We start from the raw sequence: 25764 nt of genomic DNA, 5'->3' as shown, positions 1-25764 counted from the left end.
GCGATTAGCTTCGAGCATTGTAGCCACGCCGCTTGGGACACATTCAGGGCAGGTGAATAATGCGATGTCACAACACTAGGTTGTACTGTGCAAATATAGCAGGTCACAGCCGACACGCAGTAGGAGGAAAAAACAGCAAAGTTGCTTCTCAGAAGGATCGACGGGCCAAATTATTGGACAAATAGGTCAATGGAGAGGAAAGGGAGCCTGTTATTGTGAGTAGCCTATTTTGGGGATGTGATATACAGTAAGCTATGTTAATTATTTAATGGAAATGTAATGTGTTGATTGAAATATGTTTAAAGATGTACCCTAATAGCACTCATGTGGCCTTAAAATCAGAAATAGTTATTACATTGCGCTTAATCGTGGCTTAAACCCAAAATCAAATGTGTAGACGAATGTCAGTTTTAGGCCTAGCTTTCAATTCGACAATGTAGTGAGTGTAAAGTGATGTTACAGCTGCCACAGATGACAGTGAGACAAACTGACCACAATGAGACACGCTCATGAAAAGTGAAGTCAATAGTAGGCCTGTGTACATTGCATTAATGTCGCCAGTGAATACAGATCAAAGCTTTTGTGTAGGTGGGTGTACGATGATATGTGGCTGTTATTGTACAGTATACGGTGTCTTTGTTGCCTTATTTAATTTGTTGAGTCGTGTCAGCTGATCTTTATTTGTTCTATTGGCAGTATCAAAGGGGTTGTGTGGCGTCGACTTGAGGGTCATGGGGACAGCATTTGAGTTTTGTTTAGTATTTACTACTATAATGAGCCAAGAATGTCTGTGTGTCCCGCACGTGACATCACCCCACGTCGACCAGCCCCCCTCATTAATAATCATGAGCAGGTGACGTCACTCCACATCGACCAGCCCTCCTCATTAATAATCATGAGCAGGTTGTCACTCCACATGGACCCCCCCCCATTAATAATAATTAGCGGGTGACGTCACTCCACATGGGGGGGCGAGGCGCCTCCCCCCCTCCTCGGCGTCAACTGACAACCCTCACTACAAAGGCAGAACCCGCACGTCACGTGATCTCCGTAACGCTGCTGAGACATCAAAGTAAAAAGGACGTCGTGATGAACAAGGGATTATAACCTTTAAATTAAATAAGTCTGTGTCATCGCGGCCTTACAAATGGCACGCGCATTGATGCAATGAATATCACGTCGCGGTCTGCTTTTCGCTTGCAAGTTTCAGATTTACTGAAATACACTCGTCCTTGGACGGGCAAAAGGCTAGTTTTGTATAAATGCCTACCGTTGGTAGATAAGACAGTTACATCACTTCCGCGGTAAGGCCAATAACATGACGAGATTTTTCTGAATTAGAACACAATATTTTCAGATGTCACTCACAACAGCCCCATCTAGTGGAAATGTTACAAGCCGCCACTGAAAACAGCAGGTGTTAAGATGTGCAAACACCAAACAGAAACCTTTTGCAAGGAATCATGTCTGCATTAACCACACGTGGTACTTGCGGTGAACATGCAACAAAAACATGCTCTGACAGTATGTGCATTGTCTTTGAAACTGATTGGTCCACACCAGAGACATCTTTCTTTAGAGCCTCGTCTCAAACGGTGTTAGACCAGAGGACGCCAAAAGGCGAACAGCACAAAGACAATGCCACTATCAGGACATTGAGAGCTCAGGGTGAGCAGCTACATCATGGGAGACCTCCCTTGCCAGTATCAAAATATAAGACTAGGTTTTACCCTTTATGGCAATAAAACAGTTTGTGTTAAGATGTTAAAACAACAAACAGAAACCTTTTGCAAGGAATCATGTCTGCATTAACCACACACAGGACTTGCGGTGAACATGCAAACAAAAACATGCTCTGACAGTATGTGCATTGTCTTTGAAACTGATTGGTCCACACCAGAGACAGCCTTCTTTAAGGGCCTAGTCTCAACCAGTGTTAGCAAACAAATACATGTATTTTTTAAATAGTGTACTTAATTCCCGCAGGATATTACAAAACCTCCAGTGAGGCGCATGAAACGCATACTCAGTAGGGCTCAATGTTGCCAAAAAAGTATTTGGAAGTTTTGTTCGAGCCCTTGGTAAGAAAAATTGTTCCCTACTCCAGGTGCACAGTAATGGCCACACGGTTGTGGCGAGTAATATACGATATGATGCATGCAACTCTATGAAATGTGTGCGCCTGATAGAATTGTAAAAGTTGTGTTTCTTATGTGGAGATAAACATGCATTGAGATTATTTTGCTGCGATGAATTTCCACATAAGGGCCACTTTGTTTGGCTATCATTTGTGGCCAGGTCGCTTCTGAAAAATAAGTTAATACCTCAGTTGGCTCTGCCTCGTTAGATTTAAAAAAAATATATATTGTTTAGTTTTGCTTGTATATTTGTAAGTAATGTTTTTACCTTTCCTATGCTGTACAATCCGATCATGTTTTAGTATTGTTTTAACGTTCTGACCCGCTCCTACTCGACCCTCAACGGATTCCTCCAGGATAAATACATATTTTGATAGAAAATAATAAATATCCTGAGTGACTAGAGCCAAGTCAAAGTGCAGTAAAAATACAATTACTGCACACTGCTATGACTAAAAGACCGGATTTATTTGGCAAAATTGTGAAATTTGCACATCTCTTCAATTCCTGAGCCACTATTATGTATGCTGTGCATCAGATCTACACACACCAGCATCACATACATTGAATATGTGTTTATAGAGTGAGAAGCAACGATTGTTGCTTTTAGATCCTGTTGCAATGAACTTAGCTACTTTTACATTACATCTTTAGAGAAACGAAGTTTATATAGCCTGCTCTTTTTTTGTATATTTTTCACAGGTTTTTTCCTTTGTAATGTAGCCAGATTTAATAATCTGGTGAATCATAACAGCATCCGTCTGGGAATCAAAGCAAACCCCCCCCCCCCATGACATATAGGTTATTCGGGTTCGTACTTTAACCACACTGGCTCCTGCGAGTTGGTGACGGCAGGAAGTCACTAACAGATATGACTCGTCACTGATGTTAGCTGTGGCCCGCCGGTTCATTGTGCAACGCACTAACCGTAGCACCACTGCGCCTAATCACGTATATACTTTTAATGTTTTCAAGACTTGCCATTTTACATAACTTGCCAGATACCATGTTAGGTATATCTTTTCGAGGCTTCTCCCTTTTTAACTTGGCTGCATTTATGCATTTTTTTTAAATGTACATTTCTCAGGCTGGTGTTGCTATTAAGTTATTGAGCCCAAATCGGAATTCGCCTAATGCAGTCATATCTTGTAATCCAAGCAGAGGTGAGCCTGGATAGTGCTTTGAGGGTTTGACCACCATGCACAGACACAGTATGTTGTAATTGGGCTGTCGAGGCTACCTGGTAGGCAGGAGGGGGCAGTGCAGAAAACAATACTTATACCGTACACCTTTGCTTCCACATCTATGTATGCTCCCTGCCTTCAACCTGCACTTGCAGGCATGGTGACGGATAATCACAATAACTTACGATCCACACAGGCATGGGAAGGCCTTGTTTCAGCAGTGGATTATCAAAAGGGCTATATGTGTACACAGTATTACCAGTGTAGTGTCGTAGGTCTCTTCTTCTACTCGAGGCTTGTGTGTGTGTGCGGGTGGCGTGCGTTGCGCACACACTAAGTCGGAGACGAGGTAGTCGCAGGAGGCACCGTCCTTCACTTTTATCGAGTTCACGCCACCAACTCGGGCCCTCTCTCTCACGACCACGCTGCCGTACGACCCGGCCCAGACACGACCCTGCCCGCGTTGCACCGACGCCGTCGACCGAGAAAGCCAACCACTGCCTGGCCGCGCAATGAATCAGGCGAAATCGACAGCCACGACGAGACGAGTCCACTCTCAGACACTGCAGCCCAGAGCTCTCGCTCTCCGCTGCAAATATTCGGCGCCCTAGCCGCGCCTCCCTTCTCGAACCCACCAGAGTGTTCCAGGGGCCTCCCCACGAGGTCTACCGTGACCCTTGCCCCAGTTCCTCTGCCCTGCCGGCACACACACACCGTGTGTATGCCCCACGGCGTGTACGCTAAGTGTTCACCTGCTGTTGTAGCTGCTGTACAACAGCGCTGTGTCACTACACCGGTACCATTGTGAAACATATTTTACAGGCCGTGGAATGAATGCGGCTTGAACACGATGTGGAAGATGGCGTGCTTGATGTGAGAAATACGTTATAAGGTGCCATGAGCCTAAACTTTGAGTGCATTGCAAACAGTACATGTGTGCCCTACACAGGCCATCAGTTTGGTATCTGAACCCTTTGCTAAATGTTGTCTTGTTTTCAGCAGTTCGCTTGTGTGTGTGTGTGATGTTTCATAGCATTGGTGTGTGTGCATATGTGATTTACACTGAGATAAAGAACATGAGTTCCAGAAAATATGCAAATTAGTCATACGGTATTAACTGTTTAAAAAAAGTCTAAGGGGAGTAGCGGGCAAAGAAGGAAGCATGCCCATGAAGCAACGATTGCGATGAAATCAGTGAATGTGTGAAAGCGCGATGGATTGTTACATTGTGAGACCTTGAGAAATGGTAACGGCTTGGGAAGGCATTTATGAAGCAGTGGATAGATCATGGCTGATGATAGGAGAATGTGATTATTCTTCTGGGTTCTTTCGGTAAAGTCACGTAGAATGGAGATAAAATTATAAAAATAATAACAATAAAATTCTGTCTTCCGGACAGTCCTGTTTCTTCACCTGCGGAAGGCTACTTGTGTTGTGGCCGAAACGTCGTGAGAATTTTATTCTATTTTTATTATTTTATCTCCATTCTACGTGAATTTACCGAAAGAACCCAGAAGATGAATCCCTGCAGTCACGAAAGCTTTAAATCGAAATGTGATTATCGTGTGTGACAGAAGTAACAGCAAAACGTACAAAGGGGGTTTACTGCAAAACTTTATTTACCATTCTTTAAAAAAAACACGCAATTTACCTTCAAAAATATTACATGTAACTAACTGTACTTATAAAATAGTAAATCTAAATCATGCGATTAATATGATACAATATGGTACAAATAGGAAGAAAAACATTAAGTCCTCTCAACCAAAGGTTGTTGAGAATATACAGTTCTGTACATGATTCCAACAGCAGCTGCAAGAATAAATTATAACATCGCTTTCAAAACATTACCTTGTGGATGTGTGAAAACCACCCATAAAATAAGTAACCTAAAATGGCAAGAACAAATGCGTACTTTTAAGTTATAAAAATACTATAAGATGTATTTATGTAACACCATTTAAAATAACAGCGGCATCAAAACATACACCACATGCTTACATTTTTTTTACATACAGTATTTGGAGAGAGAAAAAAACTTCCATTTTAAAATAGCACAATCACCTAAAGGGCATCTCACTAATGATTACGAAGTGGTTAATATGCCAGCATATCCCACTTATTACAGTTTGTCATTCTCAAGCAGCATTTTAGTGTGCGGCTTGAGTAGAGTTCTGTGGATATTGGCTGGGTCATCTGCCGAAAGGTCGACAAATACACATTCTCGGAGCAGTCGTGAGGATTCAGGGGAGGTACTTCCCAACTGTCCGATTTGTTGCCTAGTCGAGTCCCTCGCCCTCTGAACTTGTACGGGAGATGTGCCCCGATCCGCGGGAGATGTGCCCCGATGCACAGACGTTGCCTTGCGCTCGCCGTTCGCCCTCTCTCTGGGCGGGCCCTTTTTTGATTTGCGCTTGCAGCAGAAAATCCACAAAACCACAAGCGTGTTGAGCAGCAATCCCAGTACCAGCGTCAGAACGGCGTACGACCACCAGTGGGTGGAGGTGACCCTGGCCGTGCCCGCAGTCTGAGCGATGTTGAACGTGCCCTCGGCTCTGCAGGACAGCTGCCGTGCTTCGCACACGCCGACAGATGCTCCGGAGTGGCTCCCGCACACGTTCACCCCGACGCAGTTCAGCAGCTGCTTCGAAACGGCAGGATGATCTCGCAAGTGGCTGTGAGCGCTTCGTCTGAAGCTCATTACAACGTCAACGGGCCCATGTGGCTGATCGATGCAGTCTTTGATCTTGATCTGCAACACCTTCTTGTTGAGCCATTGGCCGATGTAGTCCTTCCCGATGACGGTGCTGAAATTGACCACTTTATCGAGCTCCTTTCGAGTTGACACGAGTGGTGTATCAGTATCCCTGTCAAACTCGATCGTTATGATGTCGCCTCGACTGAAAAAGTCTTTAACTGGAATTGGAGCATCATTCACGTCAATTTTTGTTACCTTTGGAGTTGCATCAATAAAATGTGCAAAATAGAGTTCAAGTGGATTGTTGGCGTGCAGCTCGTTATATTTAGCAAACTCTGTTACACGAACGCTTGAGTCTTTTGAAACTAGGTTGATTAAAAAGTCGTTGCGGATAATGCGTTTAAATAACTTATAGGACTGTGAATATTCTACATTATATCCGTTGGATGAGTCAATGAACAACGTTAAGTCCGTTGACACTGGCATGGATGTCACGTTGCTTTGATAGTTCTCAAAATAATCTGATATCTCTTTAAATGCCTTCAAACCACCCGAGGCCTTTGTGCTTTTCAGCACAGAATTCGAATCCATGTGTATATTTGAGGACCCCACAGTCACATCTTCGTGTCTATTCAAGCATTGCAGTTTTCTGACAACAAAGCCAGCTTGAAGGATCGCATCTTTGTCGACAATGTCACCCAGGTTTGCACTGCAGAACTCCAGTAACTGCGACTCGGAGAGGGGCGGTTGCAATGCGATTGTGATCATGGAGAACTTCCCTAAGTAACTTCGACCTCCAGACACGATCAACGAGAGCGGCACGTGGTCATTTTGCACAATAACACCTGTGACTTTGGGGATGGTTAAACCCCAGGAGCCCTGTAAAGGTGGGGACCGGGAAACGGTGTGAGCAGAGGACATAGACGTTGTTGTCAGACAATATGGAGACCACCCAGATGCTGGCAAAGGATCATCATTCACAAATCCCCCACATTGCCCCACGTCCCCTCTGACTGTAACTAAGCACTGGTCTATCCGATTGCTATTGAACTCTGAAACAGTTACATTGAGCACAACGATCACAAACTGCTTTGGTGACAACCATGTGCCAACATAGTCTGACAAAGCAGGGTTCCAGCAGGTTGACAGATTAAACATTTTATCTATGTCTTGTTTGGAAACAAGTTTTCCTATTTTTTGCAGAGGCGGTAAGTTGGTTTCCATGTCAAATTCTACAACCATCATGTCTCCGCTTGAGATCTTTGAATCGGAGTGCAGAGCGGCGTTTTCGCTAGATTTGGTTAGTGCGGGAATCGCTGTGAAACTCACAATACTGGGGCCTGGGTTGGTGACCTGAATGGAGACACTGCCCTTGGTACAGGCGCGCTTTTTTCCGGCCGACGTCCTATCGCAGACTCTGAAAGTGAACCAGTCGTATCCTGCACTACCTGCGGATGCTGTGTACTTCAAAAGGGGACGCTCCTCCTCATCTTCCAACTTGACAACTCCCAAGTGCGGAGTCTCTGTGAGCATCAGGGAGGTGACGTCAAGGTCCGTCATGCTGCTTAAGCCATAATCGCTCGGGTTCAGGCCGAGACCTAAGAGAAATTGAGCCTGGGCATCATCGGGGTCATACAGCACCATTCCTGGTGTGGAGAGGTGGCCCTCAGACTGGTTGTAAAAGAGCCAGCTGAACAGCTGAAAGGTGATGTTCTGATGTGTGAGCACAATTGCCGACAGGGGCCGAATTACTGGAGGGTTGTTGACGTTCAACACCAGTATTGTGAGTGTGCCCATCCCACACCCCGGTCTGGTGCCACTGGCCTGAAGGCCAGACATGCGATGAACTCTGACTTGGTTTGCCTCTCGTTCACACGGTGCTGGGAGCTCCGACTTAATGTACAAAGCCTGATCGGCACAAGGATCACAGACCATGAACTGAATTAGCTCTGGGCCCACGTAGCCCTTGGCGGGGCTGAACACCAGTGACGCTCCCCCATTGCTCGAAACGTGACTTCCGGAAGGCAATGTGAGGTTTTTCTGTTGAACTATCCCACCGCTGATAATCAGACTAAACGTGAGCTCATCTGCCGCGTGATCCCTGTCACTGAAGTACTTCTGCATGTCTATGACTTGCAGGCTGTTTTCTAATACTTCGTAAGTGGCACTTTCACACACTGGTGAGTGGTTCACCTGCAGAACAATGATGACTAATAGTCCGTATATGTATCCTCCATTGCCATCCCTGTCCACCGCATAGTGCATTTTCTCCACCCCATGCTGACCTGATACCCCTTGGATGGAGATTATTCCAGAATAGATGTCGTACTTTACACTTGTTACATTGAGTCCATCTGGAAGGATCTGAATGTGCTGAGGCTGCAGGTTTGGCATCTGTGTGGCGAGCTCGTGTACAATAGCAAACGACACTTCAGAGCCTTCCAATAGAGTAACGTTCATGACTGGCATGACTGACACCTTTTTGTTTAATATGAGGTCATTCAGAAGCAACATCTGGGTTGGGAGCCATTTTATCTGGAGACCTATTTCTAGCGTGTCACTCCAGTCTTCCCCATCCCATGCCTGCAAACTGATGTACCTTTGGGCAAGGCTTGGCCGTGGTGATGTGTTGTTGTACTGTAGGTTCGTGAGCATTTGTGTGTACTCGGAGGCACTGGCTTTCCTGCGATTGGCCTCCACCCTGGCCACTATCTCTATGCTGTATGGGCACAAAGAAAGAACATTGACAGAGAAGGCAGGAGGGATGGTCTTCTTTACACTCAGTGTTTCATGGCTGTGCTGGTCGTCTGATCGACAGTCCCACTCAGCTGGGCTTGTTGCCGGTGCGTATCTTACCTTTGCCCTGACAGACATCATATATTTGCTGTCCAAATCATAAAGTAAAAGATCATTGAAAAACACTGGAGAAGGGCCGTGAGCTACATAAAAGTTGATAGACTTGATTGTCTTGGAAGATTTAATCACGGGCCGATCGTTGACAGATTTCACCGTTGCGTATGCCGAAACAACGAGCTTTCCGAACTCCGTGTTGTTGCTCTCGTTGAAGTAGGAGATGTTGACGCCGCTCTGGCCACTCATGCCTGCGCTGCGGCCCGTGTTATCCCATGCCAGGACGCCCAGTGAGGGCCTGTCGGCGTGCGGCCTCCGATCCCCGCTCAGATCCAGCTCTGTGTTGAAGAGAGGCTTCGGCACAAAACGCACAGCGCAGGACACGAGCAGGAGGACGGCGTTCTCCACAGACGTGCCACCGATCTCCGTCCACCGCCGTGGCTCATCGCGATCACCGGCGTCGCAGGAGAACTGCCAGCGACCGTGAGAGTTGTCGACGGAAACGACCGCCACTCCGCGGTCATCCTTAGGGTCCGGGTCGGACCAGTGACCCCAGATGGAATCGCGGATGCGCGTGCCTTCCCCTCCTGTAGATCCTTCTTCCGTGTGGCCCAGGGACAGTGCCGCGGTGTCCAGGCTCGGTGAGTGGTTCACTGGGGTCACTTGAACGAGCACCGTGCCCTCCCACTGGCTGTAGGCTCCAAATGGGGTGTACAGCTTCACGTTTACCTGCGTCACGCATGGGGTTTGTGGAGAGGATTGCAGCTTAACTGTTGAAATGTGCAAATGTTGCTTTGTATTCGGTGATGCTCACCTCACTCGTATTAAAAAGTCATAGATATATTATGATAGTATAACTGTAGATTGTTTCAAAGTAAACTGGAATCCAGCCAACTGGATTCTAGTTTAGGATTACTATTAGAATACTTTTATTGTTACATTATTATATGCCCTGGGGGGGTAGACCAGTGGTGGATAGATTAGTGCACTGCACGAAGAACCCAGGTGACTTGAATAAAATGTTTTGGCCATGGCAAACACCAGTGCCGAGTGGTCAAAACTGGTCCTGGTCAACCCCCCCCCACCCCCCTTCACAAACTTGCACTGACCAGCATGGTGACATTTGGTGAAAGAGCCGCCCCCCCCCCCCACCCCGTAGACAACACGGCATGTGGAGGCCTTCATCCAGAAGTTGATTGACAAAGTGGTTGTAAATTCCGATTCATATTATTGTTATGGTATACGGTAGAGTATTATGAATGAAGCGAGTGAAACTAGAGACGTTCTTACCCCACGGGTGCCAGCCTTGCGGCCATCTGTGAAGTCCCAGGCCTTGAACCTGAGCGAGGCCCTGCCGGTGTAGTGCAGGCGCGGCACGAAGCGCAGGCGATAGAGTTCATTGGACCATTCCTCGCCCAGAAGCATCGCGTCCATGAGCGCCAGCGATGACTCCAGCGCTAGCCACGTCCCCCCACCATCCGCACTGTACTCCCATTGGCCGTTGGTGTTCTCCACATCTGTAGGACACAGTTTGTGTTCAGTAGGATTGGAGTATGCTCGTCAAAGAATCGATCAGGGTGATGATAATGATCATAAGATCATTATGTGCTATTTTTTGGGTGGAATACTTGGAGACTTTGTACACGGATGGAATCCCAGTTTTGTAGGCTTGGGTTGCAGTGTGGTTAAGAGGTAGCAGTAGAGCTATGATGTTTTTCATTTGTACCTCCTCGTATGCGTGAATTTTTTCTGGGTGCCATGGTTTCCTTCCAGTTGCCAATTATGAATGCAGTTTGCCAAACATCTCAAAGCAGGACCCTCCTGAAAAGAGTCTTGAGATTTAGTGAAGCTTTTCTGTATAAATCAATGTTTATTATTGTTATGTATACATACACAAATCTAACATAAACCATCATCGGCCATGATATATTGCAGGTTGAAGGCTTCTTCAAGCTCTCACCATCGATTGTGGTCATGCAATGCAACAATACATCTAGCTCCTGCACATGATCTGATTTCTTCACAGCACCTCCGCAGTGGATGTCATCTTGGGCGTGTTATATTATTTGACCACCACTCCATCATTAGTCTCGACCACTAGTCATCATCTGTTCGAGTAAACATGTTCTGCCAAAACTCATTTACTTTTCTTAACAGTCAATATGATATATATAACCTAGTTAAGCTCTCTAAAGCATGGTTCCTCTTTCTGTCTCTCAGAGTATTTCAAAGCATGCAGCTCTCCATGTTTCTTAGCATACTTTTCCCATATCTCACATATCTCATATGACACTCTTTGTTTAAGTTGCTTGGACACTGTTTTGTTAATGCTTGCATATAGGTGCAAGGTGCATTCCTTTTTGCAGATTAATCTTGTGGACTCTTAGTCACCCATGGTTATTTCTGAATCTAAAGGGGCGGGATTTATCCTTGCCCTGGGTTTATCATCACAGCGAGCAGTTGGGGTGGCCTAAATCCATGTCACCGCTTATTCGCTCTAGATTGGGTTGCAATATTTGAGGTACAGATTACATACCAGGAAATATCGTAGGAGGAACAATATCTTGCAATACCGGAATAGAGGTTAAGTGCATGTAAATGCATTGTCTTGAGTGGAGTATGTTTATGCAATTGACATAAACTGGGACTTTTAATGCAGATTTCCCAGGTCAGCTACCTCAAAAAGTGGACATTCTGGGACATTCTAGCGCTGGACCCTGTGTCATGGTACAGACACAATTGACGAGCCGTCTAGGCCACACACATGGCCAGGAGGTTCAGGACTTGTGCGTTCATTTACCTGTGACAGCGATGCCGAGAGCCTGCGCAGGGTCAGTGACATCGGGGTCTCGGCAAATGTCGAGTAACAGTGTGATGGGGTCCCCTGGGGGTGCCAGGGAGTCCTCCGCCACTGTGCTCAACCACAGCGGCTCTGGGGACACCCATGGGGCGTCGTTGACCGAGAGTACCACCATGGTGATGGTGAGCATCTCGCGGCTGTTGGACGACATACACGGGACAGACGAATGGACACACAGATGGACAGGTCAGATTGGACTTGTGATTTCAGTGTATACACCAAGGCAGCCAGCGCTCAAGGGTTTGTGATAAGGATGCTGTCCCCCCATCCCCCCTCCCCATTTCAAGGAGTCACGGTTGGCTTCACTTTCGCAATGTAGGGACTCTCCCACATACAGGATAGCAGACCTGTTCACATACCATGGCAGAGTTCGTGTGGGACAAGCCCTATCTGGTTCTGTATCTATGCAGTACTGGCTGCAGCTGTGTGTATGGGATCCTGCCTGCCTCCACTGCTTTTTGCTAGTGCTCAATTCACAACGGCTAACGCAAGCTGGAACGCATTTCGGTTTCTGCCAGCTGGTTGTTTTTGTTTTAAAGGTGAAATCAGATCGGCTGAAAATATTGCCTTGTTTTTTTATTTCTCACCACACACTGATTTTTCCTTTTTGCTACATGATATATAAACACATGTTGAGTATTTGAATATGTATTGTATAACTGTAGAATGGAAAACTACTGCTTGATTTTTTATTAAGTATTGTTTACAACAATAGTAAACAATTGAAATGATTTTTATTTCATAATCAGCCAAAGTCTATATTACTACTGGATGAAGGTTTCCGCAATTCGCCGACGCTCACAGTCTCGTGATATCACAATCTACCTCGCTTCTGCGGATGAGCTGATCCCATCGCTCCATCTCCACAGTGGTGGTCCTTTGAGCGTATACCTTTCCTTTGGCTAAGACTCCGTTATCAGTCTCGACCACCGGCGATCATTCCTCCTAGAGATGTGTGCTACCCAAGTCCACTTTTTGTTTAGTTTGTTGTCCTTTTCCCGCACCTCCGATTAGCACGGTTGGCGATGTATCATGCGAAAGAAGTTCAACATACATACATGAGAGACAGCGATCCAATGTCTCTCGTGTGCGTTTGTTATCTGATCCATGTGTTACTCATTCTGTCTCTCAGTGTAATTCTTAATGTGTACCTCCAGATGCTTCTTTGTTCCATTTTCAGCATCTGTTCCATTTTATTTTTCAGTGTCTACGTTTCCAATGTATATGTTATAGGAGGTGATATGCACTGCCATATTAATGCCTCGGTTTTTTTTATGATCAAGGTCAGCGTTCCAAAAGTGCTGCCGAGCAGTGGCGTCACGAGGGGGGTGCGGACCGCACCGGGTGACACCGCACCGGGTGACACCATCAGAGAGGGTGACACCAAAATGACTGTCTATACAATTTTTGTGCGGTGTTTCAGCAGCATTTTTTTAAATAAAAAAATATCCCCGTAGTTAGTTATAACAAAAACATTTTTCGTAAGCCCAGCTTACATGTACCGTATAAATATACCTACAAGGCTAAAACTCCATGATAATTTACTTTTTTAACCTAATGCGCTCCGGTCAGAGCTGTCATTGTTACCCAATTACAAAGACGCTGCGAATCACGTGGTTTCGCCTGCACGCGCTACAAGCACGTGCTGTTGTTTTCGTCGCTGCTCGTGTTTTTATAGTCGCTGATTTTGTCAAGTTTTCTGGTCTTTTATCTACAATATTGTGGTAATTAGTATTTGTGAATCTATAGCAATAACTTTTTTGAGAATTAAGTAGTAGCTACATCATGGGACCTCCTTTGCCAGTACCAAAATAATTTTGTTGCCAGAAAAAAGGGGAAAAACCTATTCCCAAATGAAGTAGTAATTAAAGGAAATATTGTAATTTAAAGGTGTAATTTTAATTCTGCTAGTTGTTTATGTCACTACTATTTCCATGGCATTCAGTGATATGCAGGAATTACGATTTACGAGTAACATTAGTACAACAAATATTATTAAGGATTCTATATGGTCTGGTACAGGTGGAGGTCCATTGGGGGTTACACCATGAGTTACCCACTGGGTGACACCAACCCTAGTTATGCCACTGCTCCCGAGTGCTCTTGTTCACCCTCTTGAATGTAATAAATTTGATCCCCGCCCGCCTTCAGTAAGTGCCCTACTTCGATGTGTTTTTCAATATTGCGTTCCTCCCACAGATATCTTCATTTGATAAAGCCCGCTTTGGGCCACCACAGAAGCAGAAAATGCCAGCCTCAGACCAGCTCTTCCCAACTGGTTTCAGCAGGGAACATTGCAGCAAGCTGTGTCTCAACCTGACGGTAACAAGGTGTTACTGCTGAGTCTGGTTGGTGAAAGCGAGTCTGCGGCCGGCACTTTCTGCTTTTGTGGAGCTTTGAAGCACATATTATTATGTATACAAACTAGCATTCGTCATCAAGTGAAAAAAATATTCTCAGCAGCTCTCCCGCTATATTTTTCACCTGATGATTGCTTGTGTTTGCAATCGAAACGTCGTGTTATTGTTATTGTTTTTGTTATTTGTTCTGTCTACGTGGCTTTACCGAAAGACCCAAATAATATGAATATACAACTACTGTCTCAATATGTTTTTTTAAATATATAATTTTTTCTTGAATGAACTCGTTTTAAATGATGTTTGTTTTACTTATATGGGCCAATCTTTGCATCCTTGTTTATTATCTTATTACATCGTTTCCTCAAACTCATTTCCATTGTTATTGTCATGACTATGATTTACAGCACACATATGAATATAAAATATCAATAATGTATTTTACACTATTTACACAACTCTGCTGTGGCTTAAAGCAATCAGATATAATCGAAATGCTACAGTAAACATTGCACGTGTGAGTGGTAAGAGTGCTAGTTTATGGTTGGCACCTGAATGGGCAAGAGTCATCCACAAATGTGGCGTTCACCATCCCTCCATCTGGGACTGAGGCAGTGTGTCCTGCAATAAACAAGCCGTTAATGTACAGTTGTGTTACATATGTTAAACTTATTCTTTCGCACCGTACGTAGCCAACTGTGCCAATTGGAGGTACGGGGGAAGGACAACAAACTAAACACAAAAAGCAGTTCTAAATAAATTAGATTTCAATTTGAATACCGCATTTGGGTGAAGTGGTCGTTACCACACTGCATTGCAAACCCAGTAACCCAAGTTAATTTCCTGGAAACTGATAACATCAGTGGAGAGTGATGTCTAAATTAATTTCTGGGCCTCCTCCCACTTCACAAACTAGCACTTACCAGCGTGGTGAACTATGGTCAAGTAACTCCATGACCGACACAGCGTGAGGAAGGTTTCACCCAGAAGTGCATTGACGAAGCACTTTATACGTAATCATTTATTACCGGAATATAGTAATCTCAGTTTATTAACTGTGCATAGTATTGTTCAGAAGCAGTGGACTTCAGGACCATAATTTTAAAGGTATCATTAACGTGTCGTAAGGGGAAAATAATAAATAAACAATTATCGTTTTAGCTTGGATGGGTGTCATTCAAACAAGCTGCACCAAAAGAACAAGGGACATTTCATTGCTCTATATGTTCGTGCTAATTACGTTTCTAAATAAGTGTATTGGTATGAGGAATCACTCTATTGAAAATAAAGCCTTAAATAAAGTTTTTGCATAAAATTTAAATCTCCCATTGTATCTAAAAAAAAATTCTGCCTGTCCATTGTAAGCCAATCACAAATGAATTAGAACAACATAGCAATCTGACCGACCTGTGGGCTATGCACAGTGGAGAATATAAAACGTGTCATTCTGTTTTGTGAATTTGGTCCGGTAAGCGAGCATGCGTACCGGTGCTGTCCCACGCGACGACGCTGACTGTGGAATTGCCATTGAAGTGTGGCGCGGGCAGGAAACGCAGGAAGTTCCCCCAGGTGGCTCTGAGCGCCACAGAGCGGCGGAGCAGCGTGGAACTCCGGTGGAGTCGCCTATCCGGACCGGAGCTCCCCTCCGACATGGCTGTGGGGACCCGTGGTCAGGTCAGTGGATGCACAGCATTCATGCAATACAATTATAAAGGGACTACACATGGAGGGTTGGCGAATCGCACAAATGTGCAGTAAACTTCCCGTCCCATGGCCGTCCCAAGTGCCATACCCTGGCTCACCAGGAGAAGACAGTACAGCAAGGGGACTAATCGCCGTCTGTTTCCATTTGTACGGGAATAGAGTGTTGCCTCTTCGCACGCGAGGGTTTTTTCAGGGCGCTCCGGTTTCCTCCCACTTGTACCACTTGTATAATCTCATTATTTGGCTGAAAACATCTTCAAATAGAAACCCAATGCAAAACCTTCCTTAAAAAGCTTCCCATGACTCGCCGTGGGCTTTCCTGGATAAATAAATTAGTGTTACATAAACACACAAAATAATAATTTTCCTGTAATAATAACCTCGAAGCTGGGCTGCTTTGCGTACCTTTCCAGGAACCGGGCCATGTGAGGTACTCCCATTGTCCGTGGCTGTTGTCGGCCCCCACAATGGCGATGCCCAGCTGGTCCCCGGTGTCCGTGTCGTTAATTAAGCTACCTGCAAACACATTGGAAGGTTTGTTAATAAAAGCCATGCAATTGATGTCACACATCCGACTGTCACATGTCCACCCTGACCAATTAACCGCCCACACCCGGTGCGTTATTTGTGCGTAATGGTGTAACTTGTACATTTTATATCGATTCTCACAAATCCAGCCTTTTCACATATAGTATGGTGTTCGTAATCTCCCGTAGCATCGTTTACTAACTTCTATAGTACAGTGAAAAGTTTCCCCATATTTAAAGCGTTTTATTTTATTCCAATACTATTTTTTTTGCATTATGGTGTAACTGTAAAATTGTATAGATATTTACATATTTGATCTTTTCACATCTCAGCCTATGCCTCAGAGTTGGATATGCGATGTTGGGCTGTATACAGTACATATATGCACACTGCCGTTCGTCAAAAGAGCATTTTTTGGCAGGTAAACATTGGTATCAAATATCATTTATTTCAGTGTTTTTTTAAAATCAGAATTATAAAAAAGAATAATTATGGGGAGCATCTATCATGGGCCCTACCCTCACCTACCCTCAGGCATGAAGGTGACATGAGACAGAGAAAATGATTACATCACAATATGTCTTACATTTAACATTGTTTACTTGGGAGTTATTAAACAATAAAGCAATGCGTTCTGTTAGCACCTTCCTATGCTGCAAATGAAGGGTATACATAATCTGGTGTAACTATCTCCCTTTTTACGTAAGATGATTGAAATAATTTTGACCAAAACATGTACATTGAATAAAATACTTCCTTAACTACCTTAAACTTACATTTCAGACTTAAAGATGTAAGTATTCATAGTATAATAACCATGAAGTCGCTTTTTACCCGTGCATATTGTTTACCAATATGGACTGTGATTCAAATAAAAAATAATTGTCCACCTTTCTTCATAAGGGAAAAATGCTCTTTCATACGAAGCAATGATATCGGATGTACTCAGACACTAACTTTTCCGTCCACACCAGATCGGGGACTGCATTCGCTTTAATATGTCATACCAGTGATTTAATCCACAAACAAGTCATCCTTTCTCAAACGATAGATTAAAACACCTTGAAAGTGAATGACACCTCACATGTATTATTTAAATTATTTTGAAATGTTGACTGTGAGGCTGCCTAATTTCCCCAACTACCCACCCACATGCGGGCTAAACTAACATTGCGTTTACCAAAGAGTCCAAGAACGGTGTGCGGGACTTGGCTCCACTTGTTGGCGTTCTCCACTGTGTAGAGCGTGTGCAGCGGTCCGTGGTTGAAGAACGGCGAGCGGTTCGTGAGCCGGATGAGAACCGTGGTGTTGAGGGCAGCGCTAACGCGACCGCCTGCATCCGGAGGGAACGTGCTGAGGTGAGTTTCGCGTGTTGTGGCAATATTGTACTTCGAAGGGTAAACACTCCAAGGGGCCGAATGAAGGTGATCATTCACAGATTGATTTAATCCAATTTTCCATCTATCCAGCATGTGTGCTGGGTTTTTTTTTCATGGGTCGCGAATTACGCTGGGGTTGCACGCTGCTTTGACTGTTTTTATCCCAATTATATTCCTGTTGTACAGTCGGCATCACGTCATGCTATAAAGACATTTCTGTTTGGAACTTGCCTAGCAAAGAGTGCACCAGCCTGTATGGAAGAACGGTTTCAAAAGATTATGAAGTTACAGACCTATCTGTGCAGTCTCTTCAACAGGGCTCAAATTCACATTTTTATTTTTCAGAGATTAAATATGCCCAAGTAAGTGAAAAGTGAAATTCAGTATGATGTTATAGCTCACGTAGTCATTGGAGACCAGGCTTAGGCCATCATTCGCTACACTTGGGAATCCAATTTAATCGCAAGTGGGCGAAACCTGGATGCGAACTCTGGTCTCAGTAGTGCAGTACCAGCCCGCTGACACGGCACGGGCCCCCTACGCCTTCCAGCCGTTTGCACCCGCGCCGTCTCCTGACCTGTCCGCACGGCGATGACGTGGACGTGGCGTGGCCGAGGATCCGGGTTGTGCTTGAGGTTAGCGTATGTCAGCGCAGCCAGGGCGCTCTGGTAAGCGTGGGCTCCGTTCAGCTCCAGCAGGGTCAGCGTGCCATCGGACGACTGCACCCAGGGGATGCCGGGGCCGCCGTCCTGGCCCGTGGAGAGGACTTCTGCCTGCCCGTCCACTGCATTCAATATGGAGGCCTGACCGAGAAAGAGAGATGGGTTGGGCCTGGTTTTCACGTCTCTGCGTCTCTTTGTGTTGCAGTCTCACTGGAAATTTCGCTGCTCAAGAAATGTGCATGCGCGGATGTGGCGTTATGCAGTGCTTAATTTCAGCTGGAAGTCCAGCATATTAATCCGCAGATTATTTTGACACATGCCACATCCATATTGCCAATATCATATTATTATGTACTTTGGTGGGAGTGCCTTATGTTGATGATCACTACTTCTGTGGTAGTAACATTCCGGAAAATGTTGAGTGAGAAATTAAGCCCTGACCATGTGGCTAATAGGGACCTTCAGTCACTAATACTAACGATTTTTTTGTTACTTGGGCATGGTTACTCAGGCTGATGAGGTTTGCTAAATTTGCAATATATTTGGTGGTCGGAATAGCTTAATTAAGACTGGGGGGGGGAGCCTTTGTTTCAATTGTATATCTGAATACTCTTAATGCATAGGATGTGCCTATATGTAAGCCTATGACTTTCGCCATTGGGTGTTTGCAGAAAGCTACGAATAGAATAAATATCTCTCATGTTAAAGAGAGGCCACAGTATTGCCATTAATGTAATATATATGTATTAAGTTCAACTAGAAGCCTGGCATTCTCTTGGAAAACAGCCCAGTAGTAACTTGATTCAGCAGTATCCAATGGCACCATATTACGCAGTCTGAAATAATTCCCAACAAGGCTGAGTTAATAGTAAACCCAAGAGCCCAAATTAAAGCCAAGTTGCCAGACGGCTCGGGTAAACAAATGCCGCACAATATTGTCTCATCTTACTCAGTCTCATAGCAGACGCCCTTCATCTGTTATGAACTCGTTTAATTGTCGCTCTCGGGGGAGTCATGATACAAAAGCCTCACAGCTTTCCCCCTTAGAAGAATTCATTGCTGTTGCTACTGATGAACCAGATCCCGTTTGTTTTTAACGTTACATTTTCATACTTTCATTTCCCATTTTTTAGCCATTGTTTTGCTGCCCTCACATTATGTTGAATGTAGATTTTCCGATGGTTTTGCTTGTTATTTTCGTAATCTCAAATGTATTTTTTTTCCGAGTTGACAAGGCACATAATGGTATTTTTAAAATTCCATGACCTCGTAAAGCCAAAAATGTACTGTCCTCCATTGTGCAGTTCCTGACCATGTGATCCGTCAAGCAATGACCCGTCATTGTGTGTCCCGTCACTGCGCGACCCTGCAGTTGCTTGACTCATTATTTTATTGCCGATTGGAAACGTAGCCAGTTTTATTTCCGCTTGTGTATCGCCCCCCCCCCCCCCCATGAAGCCGTTTGCGTGACACAAGCAATGTGTTGCGTGGCACAAGCAATGTGTTGTGCAGCTCGCACTCGCCTGTATGTATGCCATTGTCCCTCGCTGGTCAAGAACTGTGACCTCTCCTTTGAACACGCGCACCGGCGACAAGCCCTCCACGAACGTAGCACTCGTTGCACCTCTGTGACTCAACACTGGCAAAAAGAACCATGGCATTGTCAGTGGTAATACTCAAGACCTGACCTCAACATAATACTGGAAAAAGATGGATTCGAGCTTTTTAATGCAAAGCTTTAATTTTGTTGATATACATTTCAGGAAACAATCGGTGAATGTTTTAAAAAAAATGCAAGACAACAAAATTGAAATAAACGGTGTTGACCTTTTAAGTATAACATCTGAGACACCCAATTATAATTTATTTAAATATAATACGTAGGTTTTCGCGACCATTATTATTCATGATAACGGTTTTTTTGTAAGATCATGTAAATGTGTCGTAAACCCATCTCCACCCGACACAGCCAATTATTAAGCCCACCGTTGTGTTGTAAATGCTCACAAACACACACCGGTGTGCTGAAGTAGTCACAAATTGGCACGTTTTTGTCACGTGGCAAAACCTTAGTACTGTAATTGGCTGTATCGGTGGAGGTGGGTTACGACACATTTATGCGATCTAACCCAAAAAAATTGTTATCGTGAATTCTTTATTTCGTTAAAGCCTGCCGATTAGATTTACAAACACGGGCAGTTGAGAAGAAGATACTTCACACGCAGAGGAATCTAATTTATTTATATACTCTACTTTGTTGTATTATTTTGCTGTCATTGTGAAAAAACATTTTTCGTTTGCGATAATCATAACAGTGCATACATTTTAAGAGGCAATGCGGCCATTGGATTTGTGTTAAAAAATAAACACTGTAAAAACAACAACAACACTGCCTTGACCGTGAACCCTGTTCCCTGCCACTTGTTTCAAAGAGGAAACATCAAACGTTGCTTATGTCAAACATTACCTTATGTCAAATGCACTAAACGAGGAATTAAGCTATCTGTGAACCTGCCATATGAGTCTAACCAGTAATGCAGAATTGTTCCATATGCACGTATTGTACAAAAATATCTCAAGACGCATCATGGTGGAATGTTTGCACTCTAAATAACCGGACCCGTACAAGTTGAATTTCTCCCTTACAAGTTAAATGCAAATTAAAAACGTCTATAACGTACATTACAATACAAACAAATTTAAATCTGCAAATATATACAATACAGCCCTTACATTTAAAATCATATACTAACTTAAAAGATTACAAAGTCGGTAAGCACGTTGTCTCTTACTTGTAGAATGACCGAATGGTTCGGCACAAAACACAAACAATACATTTTCCGACTCGTGAATTTCAAGGTTAATATAAACATCCACACAAAACAAATGAGGGTGCGAAGGCTTGCTTACCTATTCCCCCATATATGCCGTCACACATGAGCAGCATCACACATAGGATTCCTGACGGTCGCTTCATGGTCGAGTGGTGCCGTATAAATGGAAAAAGTATATTTTTTTCTTCAAACACTTCTTTGTTGAAGCGTGAAGAAGTCTCTGTCCCACAGGGAGTTATGGGGAAAACGCCAGAGAGAGAGGTAACGTCAGTAACACTCCAGTGTTCCTTAGTTTGCGTGTAATGCAGTCGATTCTAAGTAACCCATGATAAATAATGAAGAGCTTGGCGGAAGAATGGTGGTGGTGGTACAGTGGTTCTCACACTGCGCTATGAACCCACAAACCGGTTTGAATCCAGGCCATGGATAATATAAGTGGAGAGTGATATCTTTGCCGGTGCTGGGCACTCCTACCCTTTGCCAGCCTGCACTGACCAGCGGGATGAGGTTTGGTCAAACAAACCTCTGCGATCAATCCTGCGAGGGAACCTTTATCGAGCAGTGGATTAACAGAGGCGTGCACCTTTATAACAAACTTTTTTACATGGTCAGTGCAGATTGTTTAAGTCGGCATTATTGCAAAAAACGATTCGGTTCCTTGATTTTAATTATCGTATTAATTTCTACTCAGAGACAGATAAACAGTTGTTTTAGTTTAATTCTATCATGACACATTTGTCAAGAGATGAAAAACTGATTTATACCATAAATGAATAATTTGCTGACAAAATGAAAATCACCAATGAGCTATTTCACGCCTCTTGTAATAAGAAGGAACTCTTAGCCGTGTGAAAATTAAAGCAATGGTGAGTGTAATTATCCATGTATTACCAACTGTGATGATAAATTATGATAATTGTGCACCTTTTACATATATGTTTTTAGACAACAAATATCTACAATGGCTATTTTACTTTACAGGAATGTTTAGCTTTTAAAGAGGCCATTTTATTTCAAGTCCATCTTCATAAGTCTTCAAAGTGTTTATTTAACTCTTGAACTATGCCGCAATTGCGTATATAAAAATTACAAATACACGATGCTAGTAATACTTTAAACTTACGACGATAATTTTCTCTTGACAGATCTTCACAGCCGCTCGTCTTGCCGGATCAGCTGGTGGCAGTAAAAGCCCAGCGTTGAACTCGGCACTGTGACACACAGGGAAGGCATCCCTGTGCCTCCGGGCTGCTTGCACGCCTTCCCTTCGGCACCCCGTGTCACCAAACAGGAGCGTTCCCACCGTCTCTTTGGCTTCCACTGGGAGTTATTCCGTAAACCGCACGCCGCCACCGCCACTCGCCCCGGCAAGTGACAGCAAGCGGTCCGCCTCAGACTTTAAACTCGTCCCCGGCAGCCAAGTGTGTTTGCACAATAGTCCAATCAGTTCATCTCCTCCGCCGAACCCCCCACACACACACCCGCCTACCTCCCGAATCGCGAGTCCCACCTGCCATATGGTGCGCTGCTGTTGGCGGGGTGGATGGAGGTGGGGGCAAGGCGGTGGCCGATTTGGGATGGCGAGAGACAGGGACCTCTCTGCTTCTTGTTAATATAGCAATCTTTGAGGAATTGTGCTGGTATTGAGTGATTGCGTTTTGAAATCTGAGGTTGTAACAACAGGACGGAGGGGGAAGAAAAGTACTGTATACGCTAAACATGCAAATGTCAACGTAATAATGTGGTTGTTTCATTTGATATCCTTGGATCGTATGACACTGATGTAGAATTCTCCAAAAGCAGACATCAACTTCGGTACTTTATGGTATCAGGGTTTACAATGTGTGCGGGGTTACTATCATTTGCATTCTTCAAACATTTTTCAAACAGTAGGACATCCTGTAATGCAGGTCAGCGCTGAGCTACTTCCATTTTTAAAAACAATGATATATGTGTATGTGTTCAGATGAAAAATAACTCAACATCCGCACGCAGACCTGAATTTATGTTTTGAAGTTTTTTTTTTCCCGCAGAAATGCGAGCACATTAAAACAAATATAGAACTGTAGCTTTTTATGTTTGGCTTCGTGTGTTTACAATATTTAATTATCTTCTGCAAATATTTTTTTTAAATCAATCAATTTTATTGGATTGCAGCTTTGAGAATTTCCGACAATTGTTTTAGTAGCCACAGGACGGTGCCGTCTGCATTTTTAGACTCTCCAGCAATTCGTCTTACTTTGTGTGAGTTACGCGGTTCTCCATGTGCACGAGTCCATCTTAACTCGCCCATCCTCGCTATTAAACACAGTTGTAGGCAACTGCTCCGATTGACCTCCAGGGATCAAGAAAAACATGTATTCCTTATGCCAACTTTAATCTGTGTTAACACACACAGAATACACCCATGCGGACGCCGGGTTTAAGTTTCACTCCGCTCCCACCCTCCACCTCGTGTCTTAAAACCGCGAGCACCTGCCGTTCAGGTGTACGCTCAAACACCTAGAGACGGGCCACCCTCAAGACAAATTTCCCCGAAAATGCAAGCACCTGCCACTAGCTCCCCCACCCCTCCACCCCCTCGTGCTTTTCCTCTGCCTCCATTGTAACCAATGTGTCAAATAATGTAATTCTCCCTGGCACCGATCGGTTTACGCATTTTGCACCGCAAACAATCACGGCTTACGCTGGTTGTGTTAGTTTCGTAGCAGCTGACAACGTTATACTCCCTGTTGAATGGGGTTTTTTTTGTAGCAGAATAAAGAAACAGGCGAAATGGGAGGGGCACAGTGAACAACACAAAAGAGACAGAAGAGGGTGGAAGAGGTGACTTTACACAGCTGCCTTTGTGCAAAGTGAAAGCAAGGTGGGAGCGCTGGGCTGCCGAGGATTGAGTTTGTACGGGCACTGGGTAGAGCAGAAGGGGAGGGGGGTGGGTGGTGCAGAGACAAGGGTTGTACAGAAGTCACGTTTCACGTTGACATGAGGCAGCATGTGTCATTTAGACCGAAGCAGGTAATGAATTCTTGATGACTTTCGCAGACGCTGGAGAGTGTTCGTGCGGGCGGCCAGGGCTTTTGCTCGTCTGGCGCGCATCTGATCTCGGCACACGTCGAGTGATTAGCGATCACCTCCGCACACGTGTCAACTATGCTGGCTGGTCGCCTGGCACAGGTGCCATAAATCATTTGCAAAAATCTTGACTCAGGGCGCGTACGCAACAAGGGTGCGCAAACCGCATTTCCCTGGACTTTCTTGACGCACTTGGACAAAACTTTGGTAAGGACGTAATAAGGAAAGCAAAAATGTGCTCACCGTCGACGTAGCGCTAACACGTTGAAGAGCTAACGGCGCGTCGCCCGCATGAGCTCGCGTGCCAATGATGAGCATTACGTGCACTTCGATGAGAAATCCTTCACGGGATATTATTTTGACACCGGATTGTTTTCACAATTAATTTGTGCAGGAAGGAGGTGCGCGGTGCAGTGGACAGCCGATGCGTTCTGCACGTGTGCAGGGGGACGTGCAGGTTCGACGGACGTGGAGAGATGAAAGGTGGCGCGGGCGGAACCGGGCCCCGTTCCGTCACGCCACGGGAGCCGCCCCGCGCGGCCCAATCGATTTCACCCTCGCGCCGCTCATTCTGCGCTTCCAACCCGAGATGCAGAACCACTGCAAAAACGATCGTGGCTACCCTCCAGGATGACGACACTGCTCGCATCTTTGATGGGTCATTGCGTGTTTCATTACCTGTACACACTGTGCGTAATCGGAGTAGCCCGTGGTGCGATGGTGAGCAAACTGGGCGTTCTCCCCGCATGACCATTGAGGCCATAGGCAAGACGATTAAATCCACCCCGCTATGTCAACCCAGCAGCGTAAATGGGTGCACCACAGATGGTTGATCGGCAGGTTGCGTGTAGTGGCCTAAAGTGTGGTTATTCCCAATTCTTCCAAGACGTCTTACCAGCGTGGCCAGCAATGGCATCAGCAAGCATTTACTTTATACAGGTGGAGTGCCACCTCAGTAGTTAGTGGACTATGCTATGAACCCGGTGACCTGAGTTTGATTCTCTACCACGGCTATCATCATAGGCGAAATATCTGAATGCGTCATGGGTTTCTCCCCTTCACAACCTGAACGGATCAGCATGGTGAAATATGGTAAATACAACCCGCAAGAGCAATAAAGCAAAGGGATGCACTCATCCGGCAGTGGATTGACCAATTGGCTGTAATTTCTAGATTTGAAGTTTTCGTGACTGCAAAGACCGGTAACATAGCGCGGTTGGCATACCTCCTGGTGCAAGGAGTGAAATGGATACTCTTTGGTTCTTTCGGTAAAGTCACGTAGATGAAAAATAAAAAATAAAATGATGAAAATAATAAAATGTAAATGACTAAATTAAATCACGACGTTTCGGGCGCAACACAAGCGTCCGTCATCAGGTGGTAAAGCGGTCATTTACTAACTTACCATGTATAAGCGCTATTCTGCTTCTTTATCCACATTTCATAGTGACCCTTCCGGCATGTGTTGTATACGCAACGCATCCTGGTGCAGTAAAGT

General features: G+C 44.8%; 1 protein-coding gene across 2 annotated transcripts; it reads right to left on the bottom strand.

Moving 5' to 3' along the window:
- Positions 1–4919: 4919 nt before the first annotated feature.
- LOC116941002 (uncharacterized) lies at positions 4920–22630 on the bottom strand. 2 transcript variants are annotated; one of them, XM_032951532.2, is made up of 11 exons: positions 22318–22630; positions 21271–21414; positions 19884–19999; positions 18276–18501; positions 17500–17652; positions 16197–16307; positions 15574–15741; positions 14639–14708; positions 11671–11867; positions 10161–10387; positions 4920–9599 (listed from the first exon to the last, which is right to left on the bottom strand). In XM_032951532.2, the coding sequence occupies exons 2-11, from the start codon at positions 21335–21337 to the stop codon at positions 5445–5447; spliced, it is 5490 nt and encodes a 1829-aa protein (XP_032807423.2). In that variant the 5' UTR covers positions 21338–21414; positions 22318–22630; the 3' UTR covers positions 4920–5444. The 2 variants fall into 2 exon arrangements, with proteins under 2 accessions (XP_032807423.2, XP_075922212.1); XM_076066097.1 differs by lacking the exon at positions 22318–22630 and having other exon boundaries at positions 21271–22304.
- Between the last annotated feature and the right edge of the window lie 3134 nt (positions 22631–25764).

Source organism: Petromyzon marinus, chromosome 10 (assembly GCF_048934315.1).
Source record: "Petromyzon marinus isolate PM22_M1 ecotype Great Lakes invasive population chromosome 10, UKy_Petmar_22M1.pri1.0, whole genome shotgun sequence".
Taxonomy (NCBI): domain Eukaryota; kingdom Metazoa; phylum Chordata; class Hyperoartia; order Petromyzontiformes; family Petromyzontidae; genus Petromyzon; species Petromyzon marinus.
Note: the sequence above shows the minus strand (reverse complement) of the source record. Positions and strands in the feature narration are given on the sequence as shown.